Source organism: Desmodus rotundus, chromosome 8, assembly GCF_022682495.2.
Source record: "Desmodus rotundus isolate HL8 chromosome 8, HLdesRot8A.1, whole genome shotgun sequence".
Classification (NCBI taxonomy): Eukaryota; Metazoa; Chordata; class Mammalia; order Chiroptera; family Phyllostomidae; genus Desmodus; species Desmodus rotundus.
In genome coordinates this window covers 85,816,473-85,843,086 of record NC_071394.1, presented here as the reverse complement: position 1 = coordinate 85,843,086, position 26,614 = coordinate 85,816,473, and the positions used below count along the sequence as shown (strand labels likewise).

The 26,614-nt window shown below is 35.7% G+C and overlaps 1 protein-coding gene across 4 annotated transcripts in view; it reads right to left on the bottom strand.

Annotated features, from left to right (window-relative positions):
* Positions 1-26,614, bottom strand: part of DNAH12 (dynein axonemal heavy chain 12) — a 219,239-nt gene that overhangs the window by 103,535 nt on the left and 89,090 nt on the right. For all 4 annotated transcript variants that reach the window (XM_045192339.2, XM_053929996.1, XM_053929995.1 and 1 more), the window contains 6 exons: positions 25,815-25,998; positions 25,541-25,681; positions 20,858-20,941; positions 20,116-20,304; positions 12,596-12,715; positions 10,262-10,450 (listed from right to left, as the gene is read on the bottom strand). In XM_045192339.2, coding sequence (XP_045048274.1) covers positions 10,262-10,450; positions 12,596-12,715; positions 20,116-20,304; positions 20,858-20,941; positions 25,541-25,681; positions 25,815-25,998 — 907 coding nt within the window. The remainder of the gene's footprint in view (positions 1-10,261; positions 10,451-12,595; positions 12,716-20,115; positions 20,305-20,857; positions 20,942-25,540; positions 25,682-25,814; positions 25,999-26,614) is intronic.

Genomic DNA, 26,614 nt, shown 5'->3' with positions numbered 1-26,614 from the left:
TCAATTGACCTATGACAAAGGAAGCAAGAATATACAATGGGGTAAAGATGATCTCTTCAATAAATAGTTTTGGGAAAACTGCACAGATACATGCAAAAAAAAAAAAGAAAGAAAGAAAGAAACTAAATCACTTTCTTACACTAAATGCAAAAATAAATTCAAAATGGATTAAAGACTTAAATGTAACCCCTGAAACCATAAAACAGCTAGACGAAACCATAGGCAATAAATTCCCTGACATAGCTCTTAGTAATTTTTTTTTGTCTTTTGGATGTATCTCCTCAGACAAGGAAAACAAAAGAAAAAATAAACAAATGGGACTACATCAAACTAAAAATTTATTTTATAGCAATGAAAACCATTTAAAAAAACCCTCAGATAGACAACTTACTGGATGGGAGAAGATGTACATCCAAAAAGGGGTTACTATCCAAAGTATATAAAGAACTCATACAACCTAACACCAAAAAAACAAAAACTCTGATTAAAAAATGGGCAGAGGGCCTGAAATGGACAACAGTATGGCAGTTCCTCAAAATAGAGCTACCATATGACCCAGCAATTCCATTTCTGGGTATTAATCTGAAGAAATCCAATACATTAATTCCAAAAGACATATGCAACCCTATGTTCATTGTAACATTATTACAATAGCCAAGATATGGAAGCAATCTAAATATCATCAGTAGATGAATGGGTAAAGATAGGGTGGCATATATATATAATGGAATATTACTCAGAATGATATCTTGCCATTTGCAACAACACAAATGGATCTAGAAAATATTCTGCTAAATGAAGTCAGTCAGAGAGAGAAGGACAAATAACATATGATTTCACTTATATGTAAAATTGAAAACCTAAATAAACAAACAAAACACAAACAAACTCATAGATACAGAAAGCAAATTGATCCTTGCCAGATGGGAGGGGGTTGGGAGGATGAGTGAAAATGTTGAAGGGATTAAGAAATACAAATTGGGAGAGAGATGATGGTGGCCAAGTAGGTGGAAGCTGAATCTACTTGCTCTTGCCCCTCACTCAGATTCTCAGCTTATCTTCTAACAAATAACCTGAACAATCATCTGAACTGCTGATATGACATTTGGAAGCCAAGGAGTACAGAAGACACTTCACAATGGGTGGTAAGGATATTTTATAAGTGGAAGAGGAAATACCCCATGCATGGCACCTGGAGCCATGGAAAGACTAGTCAGAAGTTGCTGGTTTATTACTCCCTCGCCTCCCAGGCCAGGGAACCCTCAGGGAACTGGGCCAGGATGCAGGCTACACATCCACAGCAGGCAGCATGTCCATAGCTACAGAGCCAAATGCCAACCAGGAGTATGCCACAGAGAGAGAGGGACTCTGTCTCCCAAAAGGATCAGGGGCTACACCTGGGTTGGGCAGAGGCTGGCTGCAGCCAGTTGTGCCTGTGAGAGACATTTGGCTTTTTGGAGAGGTGGTGTGTATGGTGAACTGGATAGTACTTGGTACTGCAGTGGGTGTGCCACAGAGAGACTTTTTAAAAGGGGAGCTGAAGCATGAGGAGCACGGACCCTGTGCCCTGCTGCTCAGCCCCTAAAGGAACAAGATTGAAAGCACAATTTGCTCTCATAGTATACAACTGGACAGGGAGATCAGAAAGTTGCACAGCAAAGGGACTTCTGGGCCCCAGCCCAGTGCAATTAGCAAGCTGGGGGTTATACAAAATGGGGAGTTCAGGACTGTGTCTACAGCAAGGGCAGTGGGCTAGGATTTAGATAGGCAAGATTTGAACACCTGAGATTATTTACAGCCCAGAAGAAAACCCTTACCTGGCAGAATTCAAACCTCTGGGAAGGGAAGGATGTATCCAGCCCCTATGTCCTGCAGGATTGCAAGTACCACATCCAGTGGGGAAGCTCTGTAGAACAGGCAGGGCAGGCTCAAGAACCCCCCACAGGGTGAATATCTGCACGTGAAAGACAGGAAGAGAAACGCCAAAAGGGCCCATTTTCTACTTGTCTCAAGGAGGCAAAATACACTGATTCCTAGGGCCCTATTCCACGGAGGCCAGCAAGGCAGGGAGATCAGTGCAGCAAGGGATAATCAGGGTCCCAACCAGCCTCGGCTCACACACAGAGCTACCATCAGCACCAAGTAGGAAAGAGCTGGTCCTCTTACACGGATTGGCCCCTCCATTGAAATAGGCAGTAAGTTCATCAGAAACTATGCATTATTGGAAATAAGCTGGAACAGACCAAGACAGGTGGTACACGGGCAGGGAAACACATCCACAATCTTCCCAGAAGGCTGAACAGAACCTCCCAGGGGAGACCCACAGGTCCTACCCTCCCAATTACAATAGAAGCCCCCTCTAGAGGCAGGTGAAGTCAGTACATGGGGTGCTGCCAGAATGGATAACCCACACCTGTACCTAGAACTGAAAAAAATCCAGAGGTGGATCCAGAAGGAGAAGACAGAAGGCAAACACCAAACTCTGCTAAGATGAATTCCACCTGGTTCTTCTTCAGTTGTATTCCAACTAATTCACTATTTTTTTGTCTTTTATTATTCTTTTTATTTAGACTTTTGTATTTTTATTTCAAACCTCACATTGTAACCTTCCCTTGTCTTATTCCATTTTGCCTTCTTCCTGCCCTTTCTTATTTTTGTTTTAAGTTTTATTTTCCCCCTTTCTATGCCTTGTTCCCATTTCTTATTCTTACTATTTCTCCTCCATCTATCCTCTGAAAATCACTTTTCTTTCTTTTAGCCCACTCATGTTCTTTTTCCCTTTCTTGTAATAGTCTTATTTTCTTTCTATCTTTATTAATTGTTGCTTGTTTGGCACAGATATTGTGGTTATTGCTGTTTTTCTTCAATGTTATTCCTATTTCTTCACTAGTTTTTTATTTCAAATCTCATAGATTACTCTCCCCCTGTCTGACTCCATTTTGCTTTTGTCCTGCTCATGATTATTTGAGTTTGGAATTTTATTTTTTACCTTTCTTAGCCAGGATTCTATTCCTTACTCTTATTATTTCTCCTCCCTCTCTCTTCCCAAAATCATTATTGTTTACAGTAGACATATCATATTATCTTTTCTCTTTCTTATAATACTCTTGTTCTCTTTCTACTTTTATTAATCTTTGCTCATCTGTGGTTCTGATTGACCCTGTTGTGGGGTTTTTTTTTCAAGTTTGTTCCTGTTGATTTGCTATGTTTTCAAAATTTTATTTCAAAACCTTATGTCATACTCTTCCCTTTTAGTCCATTTTTCCATCTTCTTTCCTTTTTTATGTTTTAAAATTTATTTTCTCCCTTTATTCTCCTTTTGTCTATTCCCTAGTCTTATTTTTCCTCCCTCATCCTTTCAAAATCATTTTTCCTTCCTTTAGTCATCTCATATTCTTTTTTCCTATCCTATAATAATCTTAATCTCATTCCACCTCTATCAATCTTTGCCCATTTGCTGTCAATAGTGCCAATGTGGTAGAGGGGTGTTTTTGCTGGTGTGGGTTTGGTTTTCTGGGCAGTTTTGCTTTGGTCTGCCAGCACCTGTACAATAGCATACAAGACATGGTGGGGGTTGTGACTCTCAGTCAGCCAGCCAGAGGGGAGAACCCACTAATGAATAAGCCATCAATATTCAAAGCCCAAGTACAACAAAAGAGCTCACATAAACTGAATAAAGGGCATCCCTAGAGCATCCATCCTAGAAGATCAAAAATACTACACCACTAAGTCCCACACAACTCCTACCACAGAAAGCCACCCCATGAAGACAGAGAGTCAAAACAAAGCAATCTGATACACAGAAACAAAAGTGTCACCTAAAATGGAGAGACAAAAAAACAACCCCCAATCAAAATGAAAAAAAGGAATCCCCACAAAAAGACCTAAATGAAACTGAGGCAAGCACTCTGTTAGACATAGAGTTCAAACCAATGAATATAGGGATGCTCAGAACTCAGTGAGAACAACAAGAAACTTAGTGGGAACTCATCAGCATGAAAAAGTCCATAGAAACTAAGAATAAGAACCAGGAGGAAATGAAGAATACAATATCTGAAATGAAGAATACACTAGAGAGAATTAAAAACAAGGTAGATGAAGCAGAAGACTGAATCAGTGAGCTGAAATACAAGGTAGAAAAAAACCCATTCAGAGCAACAAAATGAATAAGAGTAAAAAAAAGGGGATACTTTAAGGGAGCATCAGGACAACATGAAATGTAACAACACTCATATAAGAATACTAGGAGGAGAAAAGGAGCAGGGGACAGAAAACCTGTTTGAAAAAATAATGACAGAAAACTTCCTTATCTTGGTGAGGAAAAAAGTTACACAAGTTCAGGAAGCACAGAGGGTCCCTATAAAGATGAACTGAAAAAGACCCACTCCAAGACACATTATAATTGAAATGGCAAAAACTTAAAGACAGAGTGAATTGTAAAGGCAGCCAGGGAGAAATAGGAAGCAACGTACAAGGGAGCCCCAGTAAGGCTAGCAGCTGACTTCTCATTGGAAACACTACAAGCCAAAAGGGAATGGCAAGAAATATTCCAAGTAATGAAAAGAAAAGGCCTGCAACCAAGTCTACTCTACCCAGCAAGTCTTTCAGTTAAAATAGAAGGCAAAATAAGGAATTTCCCAGATGAAAGAAGGCTCAAAGAATACACCTCCACCCAACCAGCACTACATGATATGCTAAAGGGACTGCTTTAAGAAGAGGAAGAAAAAGAATGAGGGAGAGAGGAACACAGGTATGAAGGAAGTAAAATGGCAATGAATAAGTACCTATCAATAATAAATTTAAATGTAAATGGATTAAATGCTCTAAACAAAAGACAGAGAGTAGCTGAATGGATAAGAAATCATGACCCACACATATGCTGCCTACAAGAGACCCACCTCAGAACAAAAGACCTACAGAGACTGAAAGTGATTGGAACAAGGGTTGGAAAAAACTATTCCAAGCAAATGGACAGGAAAAAAAAATCTGGGTAGCAATATTCATATCAGACAAATTAAACTTCAAAACAAAGGCCATAATGAGGGACAAAGAAGACACTATATAATACTTAAGGAAGATGTTCATCAGCAGGATATAATCCTTGTAAACATATATGTACCCAACATAGGAGCTCCTAAATATTAAGAAAAATTTTGGAGGACTTTAAGAAGGAGCTTGACAGTAATACAGTCATTGTAGGAGATTTTAACACCCAATTGTTAACAATGGATAGATCTTCCAAACAAAGAATCAACAAAGAAATTCTGGCAATCAAAAATTCTTTACATCAAATGGCTCAATTGATGTTTACAGAACATTTCATACCAAAGAAGCAGAATATACATTATTTTCAAATACACATGGATCAGTTTCAATGATAAATAACATGGTAGGACACAAAACAAGCCTTAACAAATTCAAGAAAATTGAAATCATATCAAGCATACTCTGAGATCACAATGACTCGAAACTAGAAACCAACCTCAAGGAAAAAACTCAAAAACATTCAAATACATGGAGACTGAATAACATATTTTTAAATAATGAATGGGTGAACAATGAGATCAAGGAAGAAATCAAAAAGTATCTGGAAACAAATGAAAATGAACACACAACAACCCAAACCCATGGATACAGAGAAGGCAGTCCTGAGAGGGAAGTTCATAGCAATATAGGCCTACCTAAACAAAAGAGAAAAATCTCAAACAAACAACTTAACCCTCCACCTAAAATAGCCAGATGAACAACAAGGTCCACAGTGAGAGTAGGAAGGAAATAACCAAGATCAGAACAGAATTAAATGACAGAGAGAATAAAAAACAATCCAAAGAATCAACAAATACAGAAGCTGGTTCTTTGAAAAGATAAACAAAATTGACAAACCTTTAGCCAGACTCATCAAGAAAAAAAGAGAGGACCCAAATAAATAAAATCAGAAACAGAACCGGAGGAGTAACAACCGATACCACAGAAATACAAAGGGTTGTAAGAAATTACCATGAACAACTATATGCCCTGTCTCTGACGGGACAACCTAGGTGAAATGGACAAATTCCTGGAAACATAAAATCTCCCAAAACCGAAAGAAGAAGAACCAGAACGCTTGAATAGTCCAATAACAACTACCAAAATTGAAGCAGTAACCAAAAATCTCTGGCACACAAAAGCCCTGGATCAGATGGCTTCATAGGGAAATTTTACCAAACATCAAAGAAAAGCTATCCTTCTCAAACTATTTTAAAAAATTCAAGAAGAAGGGAGACTCCCAATCTCTCTTTATGAGGCCAGTATTATCCTAGTTCCAAAACTAGATAAAGACACAGCAAAGAAAGAAAATTACAGGCCAATACCTCTGATGAACATAGATGCTAAAATCCTCAACAAAATATTGGCAATCTGGATCCAGCAGTACATTAAATGGATCATACACCACAATCAAGTGGGATATATTCCAGGGATGCAATAGGGTATAACATTTGCAGATCAGTAAGTGTAATACATCACATAAACAAAATGAAGAACAAAAATCACATGATCATATCAGTAGATGCAGAAAGAGTGTTTGATAACATCCAGCATGCATTATGATAATAACACTCAGCAAAGTGGGACTAGAGGGAACATACCTCAACATAATAAAGGCCATAGATGAGAAATCTACTGGCAACATCATACTCAATGGGCAAAAAATAAGAGCATTTCCCATAAGATCAGGAAAGACAAGGGTGCCCACTTTCACAATTCTTATTCAATATAGTACTAGTAGTTCTGGCCACAGTGATTAAACAAGAAAAAGAAGTAAAAGTCATGCAAATTAGAAAGGACGAAGTAAAACTGTCATTATTCACAGACGACATGAGAGTGTACATAGAGAACCCTACAGAATCCACCAAACAACTACTAGACCTAATAAGTGAATTCAGCAAAAAACCAGGATACAAAGTCAACATTCAGAAACCAGTGGCATTCTTCTGCACAAACAGTGAATTATTAGAAAGAGAAACTAAGAAAAACTTTCATTTACTATAGCAGTAAGAAAAATAAAGTACCCAGGGATAAATTTAACCAAGGACGTAAAAAACTTCTATTCAGAGAACTATAAAACACTGAACAAAGAAATTGAGGAAGATACAACTAAATAGAAACATATTCTGTGCTCGTGGATTGGAAGAATTAACATCATTAAAATGTCCATACTACCCAAAGCAATGTATAGATTTAATACTGCCTACTAACTCTATATTTTACTAATCAGCTCTCTCTTCCAGTTCAAAATAACTATTTCTTTCACTTCTCCCTGTAGTATCACTTACTTAATCCTGCATAGGTGGGAATCTTGCCTCTACTTCCCTGAGCAATAAGAGTCCACAAATACCTGCCAACCTCCAATTTGCTTGCATCTCTGCACATGTACACTGCCTTCCTCCTTTCAAAAGAGATGGTAAACTAAGCCCATTCTTTTTTTTAAAATTTTCATTGTTATTCAGTTACAGTTGTCTGCATTTTCTCCCCATCCATTTCTAACCACAATTTTTCTTATTTCACAATAATGAACTCTCAGTACCATTTAGAAATCCAACTATAAAATCTGAAAATTTAAACAAAATTAAATCAAATTAACCTATATGCAATATTTCATTTTTTAAAGAAAAATGTCAGCTTAACCACTGTTTTCCTTTTGGGATCTTTTTCAGTAGTTTATTCTCCAAAGTAATTGTGCATCTATCAATACAATTAATTGCAGAAACAAGTAATAGATGTAGCATTTTCACATTCTTATTGGATTCCCATAATGAATTCTGCATTTCTCAGCACATGGTGCTTTTTAATTATTAATCATGTACATCATCCAAACCACATCTATAACATACAACATATAATACAGAGCAAAATATACCCTGGTGTCCAATGTATCTGGTGACAATACAAACCAGAGAGGAAAGTTTGAGCTCTTTGCATATGTCGCCCAAGATAAAAAAAAATGAAAACAACATTTAAAAAAATAAAAGGACCTTGAGCAAATATTTCTGTACTCACCTTATACATAGTTTGATATGAGAAAATAATTTCTTCCAAAATCCCATCCCATTCTTATGAAAAAAAGAATGAGTCAAGTTCTTCTAGAATAAGGGTTTATGGATGTGTAAGGTAATACTAACATCAGCTTTATATTTCAGTATTCAAATATAACACTTGCTTTAAAAATCATTCACGCTATCCTGGCGAAATTATTAGAGAGGTAGATGAAACATCTTGGTTACATAAGTTTGAACCTTGGTATCAAGTTTTCTCTTTTTCCTTTCCATCTCTCATCTCCTCAATAGACTGAAGCCCTAGCAAGGCAGGACATACTTTCTCCTGGCTGTTTACAAGAAGCTTATACTCTACTTGGGGAGACTAGACATATATATAAAAGCTCATATGATGCCTTGATATAATTTATACTAAGTGAAAAATGACTGTTTTCCAAACTGAGAGATTGGGCATGAATTAATTATGTGCAATCAGTTATCAACTTTCTTTTCCTTTAAACATTAGTTTTAATCTTGTTTTTAATCTTTTAACCACTTGTCTTGACATCATCTCTCACACAGAGATTATACAGTAGCTTCCTAGCAATCCTCTTTATTCTCTAATTCATGTTGTACTTCACTGCTAATATACACCTCCGTAAGCATGGCTTTTGGTACTCCCTGCTCAAAAACATGCTCTACCTACTTCAAATCTTGTATAGTTTTAATTACTTTGCTTTATTTTTAAGCCCTGGCAGGAAATGGTCACATCCTTACTTTCTATGAGCGCCCTCCATCCTGTCTGATAATGTCAGTATCCTCATAGCCATATGAAAACCTATTGTTTCTGAGCCTTCACTTCTTTGTCTTTCTCACCTAAGCAGCGTTCTTCACCTCCCTTAACCTTAAATTTCAGCTTCTCTATCCTTTAAGGATCAACTAAGACCCACTCTCTCCATGTTAGTCTCCCAGACTGCATTTCTCTTGCCACTCCCATGCTCCTCTGACACCCATGGTATGTACCATGTAGCTTAGCACATCTACACAAAAGTTACTGAAAATCTTATTCACCCATTTTGTTCCTTCCAAGTATTGCCTCCTAGGAGTCAGGAAATGCATTTTATACAGATTCCACTATACCCACACAGTAGTAAATACATACTAGGAATTTATTAGATACATACCCAAGATGTTTATGAACCCTCTATTTGCTGATTTATATTTCTAAAAAGTAAGCATTTAAAACAATATAAAATATTTAACTATTGTTTAATATGATTTCAGTATATTACATAGTTGTATGTGTAGTATAAATAGATTTTAGCCTTCATTTAAAGGATCTCTTATAATAACCTAATAAAAACATATAATTATAAAAAAATACAAATTGGTAGTTGCAAAATAGTCATGGGGATGTAAAGTACAGCTTATGGAATACAGTCAATAATATTATAATGACTATGTATGGTGTTAGGTAGGTGCAAGACTTATTGGAGGGATCATTTCATATGTTATATAACCACTATGCTGTACACCTGAATCCAATATAAGATTGAATATCAACTGTAATTGAAAAACAACCCAGCAGTCTCCCACTACCATTTTCTTCTCTCCAGCAGCAATTACCTTTAGCTCTTCATGGAAAGTTTGGGATTTGCCTGAAATTCTTAAAGAATATGCCTGTGTTATCACCTTGGTTTTTAGCTTTAGAAATTATAGAATTGACTTCTTACCATGACTAAGGAGGATGAAACTCTCTTTATGGTAATATTCTTAAAATTCTGTGTTAGCATGGTTTTGGACAAAGATTTCTGCACTGGCAGTTAAGAGCTCTTGGATCAAGTCCTGACTCTTCTAGCTATTTGCCTTTATAGATTTGTTTCTTAATCTATAAATCTTGAGACTTAGATAAAATTGTACCTAGGCTCTACCCAGATCTTATGAGTTTGTTAAGTAAAATTTGCATGAATAAAATGATTATTCAAATGGTAGCTGTTTAAAATAATCTTTTTGTAAGTCCTTTTTTAAAGTGCAGAATATAGATTTAATTTAAATATGAAATTGTAAACTATTCTTAAAGCAAGTTTTTCTATCTTCCTACATATTATAGGAGGAGAAACTAAAGAGAAGGGACTAAAATGCTAACCACAGGATGCAAAATAACTCTTGGATGGGAATTCAGGAGTTTTGCCTGCTGATCCAAGACTTTGTGGGTTAAAGCTTATCATAACAACCATTTTATGTCATACCTCATACATATAATCATAGACTAAGCCTTTTTCATCGAAGTTGCATTCCCATTTACCCACAGAGTGAGGCACTGGGTTGCTTTCATCTTTTCCCAGTGTGATTAATCGTAGGAAAGAATCAAAAACAACACGGCCATCTGCATCACAACTTGCTCCAATGGACCAAATCAAAGAAAATATAAAGCAAGCCTGTTAGTTAAAAAAAAAAAAAAGAATAATTAACTTAAACTATTTAAAATAAAATTTTAACAAATTAATTACAATTTAAGCCTATACTTTCAGGGATCATTTCTATAGTTTGTTACAAATCAATTACAATTTAACATATTAAGGTCTGGTTACCTTACTTGGAAAAGATTATCAGATCAATACATAAAATTGACTGGAGCACAGCTAAATCACATGAAGAGTCTCTCTTTCTCTGGCAATAGGTGTTTAAATTTAAAATGCCCATGCCAAGTAATCTAGAAATTTCTCTTTTGGGACTTTATCCTGAAATATATTCCCACCTGTTAAAATGATATATGTATAAGAAAATTCACTGCAGCATTGTTTGTGATGGCAAAAGTTCAGAAGGAACCCAAATGTTCTTCAAAATGGATCTGCTTAATTGGGTTAGGCTACATACACTGGAATAAATGCAGCTGATAAAGAAGAAGGTAACTCAACTGCTATGGAATAATCTCCAAGATTTATTATGAGAAAAGATGCAAACATGTATGTATGCTATGCTAACATGTATAAAAATGTATATATAGAAGAGTATTCATCAAATACCTCTAGGAGGCTGCCTAGGCATTGGTAATAATCATTGCCCTGAGAGTGGTTGGGGAACTGGAATGGATGGAAAACCTACTTTTGCCTTTTGAATTTTACTCTAGGCACATGGCTTATCTAGTTTAAAAATCCATCAAATATATATTTTTTATTTTTATTTATTTTTTAAAAAATACATTTTATTGATTATGCGATTACAGTTGTACCATTTTTTTCCTCTTTGTCCCCCTCCATCCAGTATCTCCCCTTAGTTCATGTCCATGGGTCATGCATATAAGTTGGTTGGCTACTCTATTTCCTATACTGTTCTTAACATCCCCCTGTCTATTTTGTACCTACTAATTTGTATTTCTTAATTCCTGCACCTTTTTCCCCTTCTTCCCCTTCCCCCCTCCCAGCTGATAACTCTCCAAATGACTCCCATATCTATGATTCTGTTTCTGTTCTGCTTGTTTGCTTAATTGTTTTTTTAGATTCAAATATATTTTAAGAGAAAAATTCCAACCAGGTATCAGTCTATATTAGTTTAAAAATGATTCTGAACCATTTAAATAATTTTAGGAGTTTAGGTTTACCAACAGAATGAAAAATTTCAGGAAATATATAACATGAAGTTGACACAGGTAAACTATTCTGAGGATACTTTTATTTTATAGAAAGGTAACACTGATGCATTAGGAAGAATATTAAAAATTAGTTCTGAGAAAGGCAGCTCCAAACTTAGGGAGAAAAGGAGATATAAATAAAGTATACTTCAAATATGTCTATTGAATTTCTTCTAAAGTGAAGGAAAATAAAGACAAATGGGGAGGGGAAAGGAAGGGATTGCTATTTTCAGTATTATGAACCCTAGAATGTGAGAAGTCTGAGGTAAATTTTCTGTGGGAACAAGAGGAAGAGGAAACAATAGGAGCAAACTACTATTACCATTGAAGAGAAGAAAAGGTAGACTGAGTAGAGGGGATTAAGGCTTTAAGAATAAGGTGGTAGATGGGAAAGTAGCATATACCAGATAAGAGAGCAAAACACCTCTTTCCTTTGGCTCCCTCACAGTCATGTTCTCTGGCCTTCTCTGACCTCTAGACATTAGCTAAACTGGACCACTGACTTCTCCCTGCCCGTGTGCTCTATGGATTCTGCCAGCAAATACTCTACCTACCTGATTGTATGCCTGTTCCTTGTCTTTTGTAGCCAGCTTCTTGCAGTCTACATTCTGGCTTAACATTAAGACAAAATCAATTCACCTAAAGTCCCTATTGGATTAATAAAGTTCATATGGGATTATATTGTCACCTTATTGTTAAATAAATTATTATATTGTATCAATAACAGGGTATATTTGGTCCATTCTGACATATTTTACTTTTTTTGAAAAAGTGTGTTTTTTTTTTTTAAATCAAAATACCAGGTCAGGGAAACTTTAATGTCTTCAGCTATTCTTTCAGTGCTCACCAAAAAAATAGGTCTAGATCTTACAATGTCTTTTCAGTACAAGTATCATTTGTCAGATGCATATATCGTTCTGTAATGAAAAACCACATTAAGAAAAAAACCAACCATAATCCAAACACGAATGTGCTTGCTTGTAGGATCATTTTCTACTACATCACAGAGTAGTACTTCGAAGAGGCGGGTGAGAGACACAACCAAATTGCTATCACTTGTAGGAATCAATTCCTGCAAAGTAAAAAGAATATATTTTCTTTCACCTTATTTGAAAAATAAGATAAATATGTTAAAAATAATAAAAGCAAACTTGATTTTTATAAGTTCTTTGTAACATTTAAAGTTGAAGAATTTAAAACTGTATGCATGATTTAAAAAATCTCTTAAGGTCCCAGCATGGTGGAGGAGTAAGTAGAAGGTCCATAAACCTCTTCCCAGGACCAAGCTGGAATTACAACTAAATTACAGAAAAATAATCCTGAATAACCAACTGAACACTAGCTGGAGAGAAGCCTTATAATCACAAACAGACAGAAGAAGCCACATCGCCACAACAAGACTGATACAAACTGAGGAGGAGGTGCAAGAGGGTTGGCTGGGCTCCCATGGGTGGCAGTTGAAGTTCCAGAGGGATATTTCAGTGGCCAGGGGGTTCCCTGAGAAGTGTGGATTCTAAGCCCAAAGCTGGGCTCTCCAGCCTACAGCACCAAATTCAGGAAAGGAACCCAAACAACATATGGCTATGGAAAGCAGCAAGGTTTCTGTCCACCAGGGAGAGATGGCTGGAGACACAGAGAGCCTCTAAAAGGGCCAACACACAAAATTTCATTTGCAGCCACTTAACCTGTGTTCTGGCGGAAGGAGGACACAGTGGACTAGAGATACATGAGGAGAGTCTGGGGTTGGTGGCTCTGGGGAGAGATCTGAAGGAACAGCTGCCAGGATCCCTGTGCTGAGTCATTCCCCATACTGTAGAAGCCATCTTTCTCAGGCAGAGGACTCCTCTCCAAATGACATCAGCCTGAGGGGAAGCAATTGTACCACCACCCCCACCTGCAGGAATTACTCTGCCCCACTCAGTGGAGCTTAAGCTGGGCTCCTGAGTACAGCTGGAGGTTGTCATCCCAGTGATTAAGTTTAACAACTAAGGCAGATTTCTGGAAGCTCTGAGACTTTAGCTGATCCTCCCCCAACATTTACACACCCAACATAAGAGCACCTAAATATGTAAAGCATATGTTGATGGACATAAAGGGAGAGATAAACAGAAATACAGTCATAGTAGGGGATTTTAACACCCCATTTTTGTCAGTAGATGAATCTTCCAGATAAAATAGCAATAAGAAGACAGCAGCATTAAATGACACACTAGATCAAATGGATTTAATTGATATCTTAAGAGCATTTTGCCCAAAAACAGAATATATATACTTTTCAAGTGCACATGGAACGTTTTCTAGGATAGACCACATGTTATGACAGAAAACAAGTCTCAATAAATTTAAGAAGATTGAAATAATATCAAGCATCTACTTCATATCCAGGGAGTTTTTCATCAAGAGGATATAATTTTTGTAAACATATATGCACCCAACATAAGAACACCTAAATACATAAAGAAAATATGGAGGTCTTTAAGAAGGAAATCAACAGCAATGCAGTCATTACAGGAGATTTTAGCACCCCATTGTCAACAATGAATAGATCTTCCAAACAAAGAATCCACAAGGATATTGTGTCATTGAACAACACTTTAGGTCAGGGTGCCCAACCTGCGGCCCAACACAAAATCATAAATTTACTTAAAACATTATCGGATTTTTTTTGTGATTACGTGTCACAATGTAATTAATGTATGGCCCAAGACAACTCTTATTCCAGTGTGGCTCAGAGATGCCAAAAGCTTGGACACCCCTGCTCTAAATCAAATGGAGTTAATTGATGTTTATGGAACATTTCATACCAAAGAAGCAGAATATACATTATTTTCAAATACACATGGATCAGTTTCAATGATAAATAACATGGTAGGACACAAAACAAGCCTTAACAAATTCAAGAAAATTGAAATCATATCAAGCATACTCTGAGATCACAATGACTCGAAACTAGAAACCAACCTCAAGGAAAAAACTCAAAAACATTCAAATACATGGAGACTGAATAACATATTTTTAAATAATGAATGGGTGAACAATGAGATCAAGGAAGAAATCAAAAAGTATCTGGAAACAAATGAAAATGAACACACAACAACCCAAACCCATGGATACAGAGAAGGCAGTCCTGAGAGGGAAGTTCATAGCAATATAGGCCTACCTAAACAAAAGAGAAAAATCTCAAACAAACAACTTAACCCTCCACCTAAAATAGCCAGATGAACAACAAGGTCCACAGTGAGAGTAGGAAGGAAATAACCAAGATCAGAACAGAATTAAATGACAGAGAGAATAAAAAACAATCCAAAGAATCAACAAATACAGAAGCTGGTTCTTTGAAAAGATAAACAAAATTGACAAACCTTTAGCCAGACTCATCAAGAAAAAAAGAGAGGACCCAAATAAATAAAATCAGAAACAGAACCGGAGGAGTAACAACCGATACCACAGAAATACAAAGGGTTGTAAGAAATTACCATGAACAACTATATGCCCTGTCTCTGACGGGACAACCTAGGTGAAATGGACAAATTCCTGGAAACATAAAATCTCCCAAAACCGAAAGAAGAAGAACCAGAACGCTTGAATAGTCCAATAACAACTACCAAAATTGAAGCAGTAACCAAAAATCTCTGGCACACAAAAGCCCTGGATCAGATGGCTTCATAGGGAAATTTTACCAAACATCAAAGAAAAGCTATCCTTCTCAAACTATTTTAAAAAATTCAAGAAGAAGGGAGACTCCCAATCTCTCTTTATGAGGCCAGTATTATCCTAGTTCCAAAACTAGATAAAGACACAGCAAAGAAAGAAAATTACAGGCCAATACCTCTGATGAACATAGATGCTAAAATCCTCAACAAAATATTGGCAATCTGGATCCAGCAGTACATTAAATGGATCATACACCACAATCAAGTGGGATATATTCCAGGGATGCAATAAGGGTATAACATTTGCAGATCAGTAAGTGTAATACATCACATAAACAAAATGAAGAACAAAAATCACATGATCATATCAGTAGATGCTGAAAGAGTGTTTGATAACATCCAGCACGCATTTATGATAACAACACTCAGCAAAGTGGGACTAGAAGGAACATACCTCAACATAATAAAGGCCATAGATGAGAAATCTACTGGCAACATCATACTCAATGGGCAAAAAATAAGAGCATTTCCCATAAGATCAGGAAAGACAAGGGTGCCCACTTTCACAATTCTTATTCAATATAGTACTAGTAGTTCTGGCTGCAGTGATTAAACAAGAAAAAGAAGTAAAAGTCATGCAAATTAGAAAGGACGAAGTAAAACTGTCATTATTCACAGATGACATGAGAGTGTACATAGAGAACCCTATAGAATCCACCAAACATCTACTAGACCTAATAAGTGAATTCAACAAAAAACCAGGATATATAGTCAACATTCAGAAACCGATGGCATTCTTCTACACAAACAATGAATTATTAGAAAGAGAAACTAAGAAAAACTCTCATTTACTATAGCAATAAGAAAAATAAAGTACCCAGGGGTAAATTTAACCAAGCATGTAAAAGACTTCTATTCAGAGAACTATAGAACACTGAAGAAAGAAATTGAGGAAGACAGAAATAAATGGAAGTATATACCCTGTCATGGATTGGAAGAACTAACATTATTAAAATGTCATACTACCCTAAGCAATGTATAGATTCAACACAACTCCTATTAAAATACCAATGGAATATTTCATATATCTAGAACAAATGTTCCAAAAATTTATATGGAACCAAAAAAGACCCAAAGTAGGCTCAGCAATCCTAAGAAGAACAAAGTTGGAGTGATTACAATACCTGATATTAAACTATACTACAAGGCCACTATAATCAAAGCAGTCTGGTACTGGCATAAGAACAGACACATAGATCAATGGAACAGAATAGAGAGCCCAGAAATAAACCAGTGACTCTATGGTCAATTAATATTTGACAAAGGGGGAATTATCATACAATGGAGTAAAAACTCTCTTCAATAAATGGTGGTGGGAGAACTGATCTGTTACATACAAAAAAAAAATGAAACTAGACCATCAACTTACACCATACACCAGAATAAACTCAAAATGGATAAAGAACATAAATATAAGTTGTGATATCATAAAAGTCCTAGTAGAAAACTTAGGCAGTAAAATTTCAGACATTCCATGTAGCAATATTTTTGCTGATGTATCTCCTAGGGCAAGGGAAACAAAGGAAAGAATAAACAAATGAGACTGCATTAAATTAAAAAGTCTGCATGGCTAAAGAAACCATCATCAAAATGAAAAGGGAACCACTATATGGGAGAGTTTATTTGCCAATGATATATTGGATAAGGGTTTAATCCCAAAATATATAAAGAACTCATATGACTAAACACCAGGAAGTCAACCAGCCCAGTTAAAAAATAGACAAAGGGCCTGAACAGACAATTCTCCAAGGAGAACATAGGGATTGCCCATAGACAAGAAAAAATACTCAACATCACTAGCCATCAGAGAGAGGTAAATTAAAACCATAATGAGATATCACCTCACACCTGTCAGAATGGCTATCATTAATAAATCAACAAACAACAAGTGCTGGCGAGGATGTGGAGAAAGGGGAACCCTACTGCATTGTTGGTGGGAATGCAGACTGGTACAACCACTGTAAAAAACAGTATGGAGTTTCCTCAAAAAATTAACAATGGAACTGCCTTATGACCCAGCAATTTCACTACTTGGAATATACCCTAAGAATCCTGAAACACCAATTGAAAAGAACTTACACACCTCAATGTTCATAGCAATGCTATTTAAACAACCAAGTGTTCAAAACAGCCCAAGTGCCCATCAGTAGATGAGTGGATAAAAAAAGCTGTGGTACATTTACACAATGGAATACTACTCAGCAGAAAGAAATAAGTTGTTCCTTTTTTGACATCATGGATGAAACTAGGGAATATTATGCTAAGTGAAAGAAGCCAGGTAGTGAAAGACAAATACCATATTATCTCACTTATAAGAAGCATCTAATGAACAAAATAAACTAATGAGCAAAATAAAATAAAACCAGAGGCATGGAATCATGGAATAGACTGACAGCAGTAAGAGGGGAGGAAGGAGTTGGGGACTGTTTGAAAGAGGATGAAGGGATTAGTCAAAAGAGCATATTTGAAGAACCCTTGGACATGGACAATTGTGTGAGGACTGACTGTGGAAGTGGGGGTGGGCTGGGTGGAAGGGGACAAAGGAGGAAAAGAATTGGGACAACTGTAATAGCATAAACAATAATAAAAATGTTTTTAGATTTACCTTTTGATTTCCTCTTTGACAAAATGGTTGTTCAATTGTGTGATTTAGTTTCCCCTTATTTGTAAATTTTTTGTTTTGTTTTCTTGCTGTTACTGATTTCTAGTTTCATTCCACAGTGGTTTGAAAAGTAGGTATAAGTTCAATCTTAAATTTGTTGACTTGTTTTGTGATCTATCCTGGGGAATGTTATATATGTGCTTGAGAAGAATGTGTATTCTACGGTTAGGTGAAAAGCTTTGAATATGTCTGTTAGTTCCATTAGTTTTATAGTGTTCAAATCCACTGTTTCTTACTGATTTCCTGCTGGATATTCTATTCCTTACTGAAACTAGGATATTGAAGTCTCCATTATTATTGTATTGCTATCAAGTTCTTTTCTCAGATCTTTCAATATTTGTTTTATATATTTAGATGCTCCAATGTTGGATGTATATAGTTAAAACTGTTATATTTTCCTGTTGAATTGACCATATTTAATCATTATACAATGATCTCCTTTGTCTCTAGAGACAATTTTTAAATATATTTTATTGATTATGTTATTACAGTTGTCCCATTTTTTTCTCCCTTTTATTCCCCTCCACCGTGTACCCCACCTCCCACTATCAATCTCCCACCTTAGTTAATGTCCATGAGTCATATATATAAGTTCTTTGGCTTCTCTATTTCCCATACTATTCTTAACCCCTCCCTGTCTATTTGGTACCAATCAATTATGCTTTTTATTCCCTGTGCCTTTTCCCTCTATTCCCAACAGGTGAAAAGGCATTCAACATCACCAATCATCATTGAAATGCAAATCAAAACCACAATACAATATGATGTCATACCTGTTAGGGTGGCTATTATAAAAAAACTTAAAGATAGCAAGTATTGGTCAGGATGTAGAGAAAAGAAAAAATTTGTGCACTGTTGGTAGGAATATAAATTGGTACATGCATTATGGAAAAAAGTATGGAGGAGCCTCAAAAACTAAAACTAAAAATAGAACTGCCATGTGATTCACCAATCCATCTTCAAGGTATATAACCAAAGAAAATGAAATCAATACCTCAAAGATATCTATATTTTCATGTTCATTGTAGCCTTATTCACAGTAGCCAACATATGGAAACAAACTAAGAGTCTGTAGATGGATGAATGGATCAAGAAATTTTATTTTTATAATGGAATATTATTCAACCTTAAAAAAAGGATCCTGCCATTTGCAACAACATGGATTAAAGAAGACATTATAATAAGTGACATAAGCCAGACATGGAAAGGAATAAACTGCATGGTCTCACACGTGGAATCTAAAAGTTGAATACATACAACCAGAGAGTAAAATGTTGGTTACCAGAGGTGGAAAGATGGGGAAAATAGGGAGACCCTGAGCAAAGGTACAAAGTTGCAGTTATGTAGGATAAATAAGTCTAGAGATCTAATGTACAGCATGATGACTATAGGTAATAATATTGATACAATACTGTACCAATATTGGAAATTTGCTAAGAGTAGATTTACATATTCTCACCACACATATATACATACACACACAAAATGGTAACTATTTGAGATGATATAATTAGCTTGACTGTAGTAATAATTTTACTATGTGTATGTATATATGTATAATTCATGCTATACAATTTATATATAATTTTTATTTAAAAAAATTTAAATAACACCCAGAGGGATAAATACTGATACAAACACACACACACCTGAGTACAAGTATAACCAGGGGAATCTGAATAAGATCAGTAGAGAGTATTAATGTCAATATCCCCTTGTGATATTGTAATATAGTCGTGCAAAATATTAGCATTGAGGGAAATTTCTATTATTTCTTTTTTTAACTTCTTTTTTTTAATTGTTGTTCAAGTACAGTTGTCTCCATTTTTCCCCCTTTACTCACTTCCATCCCACCTGTCCTTGCCTCCCACCCTCAATCCTACCCTCTTTGGTGAATTTCACTTATTTCTTAAAACTGCATGTGAACCACTGATTATCACAATAAGCATTTAATTTTTTAAAAAAATGAACACTATACATCTAAGGAGAAACTGAATTTAGTTACTTATCCTGTCATTGTGACTGTAGACTTAGTCAAATTGGAGGAAAACTAAAGAAACTTAGAAACTTGAGTGGATCAGAAGATTATAGTGTTACCTTGCATTTTTTCTTACGAAGTGTTAAAGTGGGTGGTATTAACCAGTCAAAAAGTCCTCTCAGAAGAGCCTGATGATCTGGGTCCTGTAAAGGTTCTGTCAGTGAACTCAGCCATGAAGACACAAGTGGATCCCATCCTAACTGTGAGGGTTCCAAGTAAATCATGCCACAGCGGCTTACTGTGGCGGGCTAGAGAAAAAAAGATGAATTTTCTTTCCAGTGTTGCTTTTACATCAGCAGTACCTGGCAGTTATTAGCTTCTCCTTTGCATGATTTATAAGGCCCTTCATGACCCGGTCTCCTGTCTTTCTCTATATAGCCTCACATACATTAGACAAAACTACTGGAAGTTACAGTTCCCTAGGTATGACATGGCTTCAGGTCTTTACATTTCGTCATGACTTGGAATGCTTGACCCTAACCAATCTCCCTGGAGAATTGTTCTCCCTCAAACCAGACCAAACACTCAAATGTTTTCCATGGTCCTCCTCTATCCATTCTCCTTTGGGGCACCCACCCTCTCCATATTCGTAGAGCACTTACATGTAGCTCTATAGTGGAATTATTTATTATCATGTTCCTCATCCTCCCTAAATAAGCATACACTGTGTCTTACTCATTTTTGTATTCCTAGTGCCTAACTCATCTTCTGAAACATAATAAAAAACACTTATTGACTAAATGAATGAATGAATAAACAAACAAATAAACAAACTACTATTATATTAACTGATGAACTTACTGAGGCCTGGGAAAGGTCCATTACTTCAAAGATGAGGCTCATTTGAGGTGACATCTGAATGATTTCTCCACTCATAAGGCAGAGCTAAAAGCAATTATTTTTCAAATGTTTATGTAAAAAATTCTGAAACTTCTCAGATGAAAATTTATTCTAGTTATAAGATAATGTATATCCTATGACAGGATGTAAAAGTGTTAGCTTGAAAAACAGAATATTATCATTGTAGGTCTAGTTCTGTCAATTACTTAGTAGGTAAGCAAATATATAACATCTCTGAATCTCAGCCACTTCATTTATAAACAGGGAGAATTTCTCTCTCATATAGTTAGGGGCAGGGGAACTATATGACATATTGCAAAAACTGTAAAATACTATATAAATCTCAGTTCTTGTTATTAACACAATTATATGAAATATTCCTGATTTTATAAAGTTATCAGAAGACCTTTTTATTAATTAAAAAAGACAGAAAAGAATAATTTGAACACTCATATACCTATCTCTTAGCTTTATGAATTATCATTTTGCCATATTTACTTCACCTTTTTAAAAAAGTAATATAAAGAGCATTACACATACCATAGCATTGCACATCCAGATATGCCAATATTCATCTAAAAAATAGGGACTTTTCTATATCACCACAATAACACGATCACATCTAACAAAAATTCCAATAATTGTTTAATATCAACAACTCACCCAATATTCAAATTTCCTCAGTTGTACCAAAAATGTCTTTTCAGCCAATTTATTCAGAGCAAAATACAATCAATGACCATGCATTGTGTTTGCTATGCCCCTTTGGTCTCTTTTAATCTAAAACATTCCCTTTTGATAAAATATGTAAAATTTGAATATCAACTGCTCCCTTTCTGCTAAACTCCTTTCTTGTCCATTATTTTTTAAAAGATTTTTATTTATTTATTTCTCAAGAGAGGGGAAAAGAGGAAGAAAGAGAGTGAGGGAAACATTGATGTGAGAAACACCAATTGGTTGCCTCTTGTATGTACTCCAACCTGGGACCTGCAACCGAGGCATGTGCCTTGACCAGATATTGAACGGGCAACCTTTCGCTTTGCAGGACGATGCCCAATCAACTGAGCCACAGCGGTCAGGGCTCTTGTCCATTATTACTCAAGCCATTCTGTCTTCTTCATCTCTCTGGCTTCTAACTTTGGAATTATCATTAACTTTTAATAATTTTAACAATTACTATTAATTGTTGACATTCCAAATTAATTTCATTAGTAAGTCTTTTAAATTCTTCCTACTCATTCATTTTTCAGTGTTTCTTCTCTGCTTCTACCATTATCACTTAGTCGCAGTTTTACCCCTACCTAGGTATACAAGGTCTGTCCAGAAAAGGTCCAACCATTGTTAATATAATGAGAAAGGTTTGCACGACATTGATGTAACCTGGCAGCCAGGGAGAGTGGACAGGAATGTGCATGTGGAGAACAATAATGACTTTGCTGAATTAATCAGTGCAGGTGGTAGACACTGTTGGGTGAGCATGTGTACTGTGTGGCCATCCCATGCAAAGTGACTGAGTGAGTAGAGGAACAAATCTGCATTAAATTTTGTGTTAAGCTTGAACATTCCTCCTGGAAACTATTTGGATGATTCAGAAGGGGGCAGCTATAGGCAACTGGTGATCGGCAGCTTCATCATGACGATGTTCCCACTTATGTATCACAACTCATGCAGAGATTTTTGGTGAAACATCAAATCACCCAGGTGACTCAGACCCCCTACAGTCCAGATTTCATGCCCTGTGACTTCTGGCTTTTCCTAAAATTAAAGCCACCTTTGAAAAGGAAGACATTTCAGACCATCACTGAGATTCTGGAAAATACAATGGAGTAGCTGATGGTGATTTGGGAGAACTGTGTGAGGTCCCAAGGTGCCTACTTTGAAGGGGACTGAGGCATCATTGTCCTGTGTACAATATTTCTTGTATCTTGTATCTTCTTCAATAAATGTCTCTATTTTTCATATTAGATGGATACTTTCTGGACAGACCTTGTGAGTCAACAACATGGCATTTAACATTTCTCGATCTGTTTCTTATCTGTAAAATAAATAAATGGTCTTGACCTGGACTGTCTGATATGGTAACCAGTAATCATATGTAGCTATTTATATTTTGTTTTAACTAATTAAAGTTAAACATATAAAGTCAGTTTTTCAATTGCATAAGCCACATTTCAAAATGTTCAGTATGTGAGTAAATACTTAATAAGCTGCATGTGAATACTGGCTGCCTTATTGGATAGTGCGTATATTTACATCATTGCAGAAAGTTCTGTTGGACAGTGCCGGTCTAAAATACTTTTAACTTTCTACCAGAATATTTCAGCAAGCATTCTTCTACTCCCTACAAATTTGGTAGGCAGAGTGGGCCTTCTCCTCACTGTTGTTTCCCAAATACTTCTACTCCATCCTCCAGTACAATCCTTGCTCCTTTGATACCCCTGCTTGCTGCTGTCACTCACCAGCACCCAATCATTCCCCCTTGTTAACTGAAGCCTTTGTTACTTGGTTTAATCTCTTTCTACTATAACTCTGGCCTAATTCATGCAGGGGAGCATCTCATGAAATTTGGATCCTTGACCCCTTGTCTTCATTTAATTTTCCCCTACTCCACTCCAGCCATCTACTTATATACCTGAAACCTTCTCTCCTGGAACACTGCACAATTCTGAAATACCAAATTCAAGCATCCCAGTCTCTGTCCACAGACTCCTACCCATCCAGCTCTCACACTCATTAACTCCTACTATACTTGCTCTTCATTTTCATATCCCTATTGTTCTTACTTCTTTCATTATTAAGTAGCTTCTATTTTATGGTCTACCATTCTACCATTCTCATGCCAATATCTTAAAGTCTTCCTGTATTTCCAGTTTAGAAAATTTCCAGTCTACACACAACCCCAAACTATTTAGACTGTTAGAGAAAAATCTAACAAAGGCAGACCTTGGCACTACTACTACTAATTCATAGCTTTCAACTCAGTCAGGTTCTCAGTGATACTCTGGTATGCTTCTATAGCTTCCTAGACAGCTCTCTTTCCCATTTTCCAAATGGCTGATTTAAATCTTCCCTTTTCTCCTCAAGTGTGCAAAACAATAGGGCCTGTCATTTCACAAAGTAAAAATAAATAATCAAAAGGATTTGCCTTCAAATTTCCACTATCAAATTCATACATTCACTTGTATCTATACCTATCCTTTCCTGCTTCCCTCTCATCCACTCTGAAACAATCCTTCTACCTGGCTGTGAATTCTTAGACTTGACTCTACTGATTAACCCCTCTGTTCTGAATCATCACTATATCTTGTCTATTTACTTAACCCTCTTAGCATGATCAATATGATTAAATGTATGAAAGCAAAAATATGAATAAATGACCAACCACCTATGTTAAAGTACTGGAGTATATGTTTGAATGCTAATTAACTTGGTTTGCTGTTTAGTAGTATAGTTATTTCATGTAAGCATAAAAATAAATTGTGGTATATTCATACAGTAGAATGCTGACAAAGACATAAAAAGAATGAATAAATAAATAAAATGGAACTATAACAATATGACTATCACAGATACTGTATTGATCTAAAGAAGGAAAATACTAAAGAGTATAATTCCATTTACATGAAGTTCAAGAACTAGCATAACTAATTTATCACACAGAAGTCAGAATGGTGATTGCACCTGGGGTTTAGTGATTGGGAATGGACACGAGTGAACTTTGTAGGGTACAGGAAACTTTATGCATCTTTATTTAGGTGACAGTTATTGTGAGTGTACACTTATGTAAAAAAGTCATAGAATCTAAACTTAATGTTAGTGCACATTTTATTTTATTTTTATTCTTTTTAAATCCTCATCTGAGAATATGTTAATTGATTTTAGAGAGACAGTGAAAGAGAGAGAAATATCTGTAAGAGAGAGAAATATCGATCTGTTGCCTAGTATGCACCCAGACCGGGGATCCAACCCACAACGTAGGCATGTGCCCTGACCAGGAACTGAACCCACAACCTTTTGCTGTATGGGACGATACTCCAACCAACTGAGCCACCTGGCCAGAGAAGTTAGTGTATTCTATACTGTATGTATGTTATTTCTCAATTAAATACTACAAGTCTCCCGTTTTGTAGTTCTTTTGTATATCTTACAGCTTCTAAGGTAATATACAACATGTAAGCACTGAAGCATTTAATGTTTTCAAAAAGGAATACAGTGCTTTTCTTTTTTTCCTAAAATACTAATTTAAAATTCTGAAGAAACCACAGGTTTGAAGTTATTTTACAACTTATTGCCTATTACATTGCTATGCCTTCCTGCTAACACAGTAATTTTAATACAATATACTTTTAGTCTATAGAAATTAAGCAAATGATTTACTACAGCATAGTTTTCATTGAAAAGATAATTTATAAATTTATACAACTTATTTCATCCTTTATTTCAAATATACAATCCTAGATGATTAGTTGAACATACAACATTCCTTAAATATGTCTACATCTGTTTTATTTTGCTTTTTTAAATTGTAGTAAAAAATATATACCATATAATTTTCCATATTAACCATTTTTTAATTTACAATTCAGTAGTATTAGTTATATTCATCTTGTGCACCTGTTTTGTTTTTAATCATGATGATTTTACCTTTTTATTATCATCCAATACTGTGTTCATGCTCTCTATCCACAAAGTGTCAATGGGACCATCAAATACAACCCACTTCCGGTCAGGTGTTTCTGATAAGGCAAATTCTCTGAAAGTGTTAGCCACAATACCATCCGTCCACTGAGAAGGAAAAAAGGAAGAGTTGGAAAGCTTCCTGTATAAAACTACAAAGTAATGATATGAAAACATTTAAAATTTCTTGATTTAATGTGCATTGTTAATAAAAGTTGAGAATGTTTATACTATAGATTACCTCATGAGACACTGGATCAAACTGTCCAAAAAGTTGGCCCATAGTAATAGATTTGGGGTTTACAGTCCTATAAATGACCTTTTCTTCCTCTCCATGGCCACGTTCATTCATAAGAGTTAGAGTATCAGCCAGCATATGCAGAACTTTTGTCTTAGCAGCAAAAGGCTCTCCTACTAACATAAAACTATTAAGGAAAAAAGTAATTATACAATAAGATTATAAAAATAATAGTAAATTAAGTTATTTGCCTATATAGTGGTATGTAAAATTTTACCCTATGATAATTCTACATATAATTTTTGAAATTATTTGAGTTTTTCTTAGACATGAGAAAAAAACATTTAACTTCTGAATTGGTTGATCTCTAAATCAAATCATCTACATTAATACCATTATCTATAAGAGAATACAATTTAAAAAATCTACAAGTGAAAGTGAAAACTGAACAATTGTATACTCTTGGATTTTTTCAAATGACTGGGTCCTTCTAAGGAGAGAAGTAAGAAGAATTCTCTTTCCTCAAGACTTCACTTACTATAGTAATTATTAGTGCTCTTAAATACTTCTGAATCTCCTTTCTCCTGCTCATAGTGGGATTCCTCACTTTCTGTGGAAATAATAGGTGACCAATCAGTAATAATTGGAAATGATGGGTACTACTTCCTAGCCTGGGATAGAAAATTGCCACACAGGGACCTTATAGAGCTCTCTCTTTTCCCTCTAGCATAGCTATGACCCACAATGTTGAGATGGTGGCTGCTACGACAGCCTGGGACCCTGAGTAATTATGATGAGAGCCT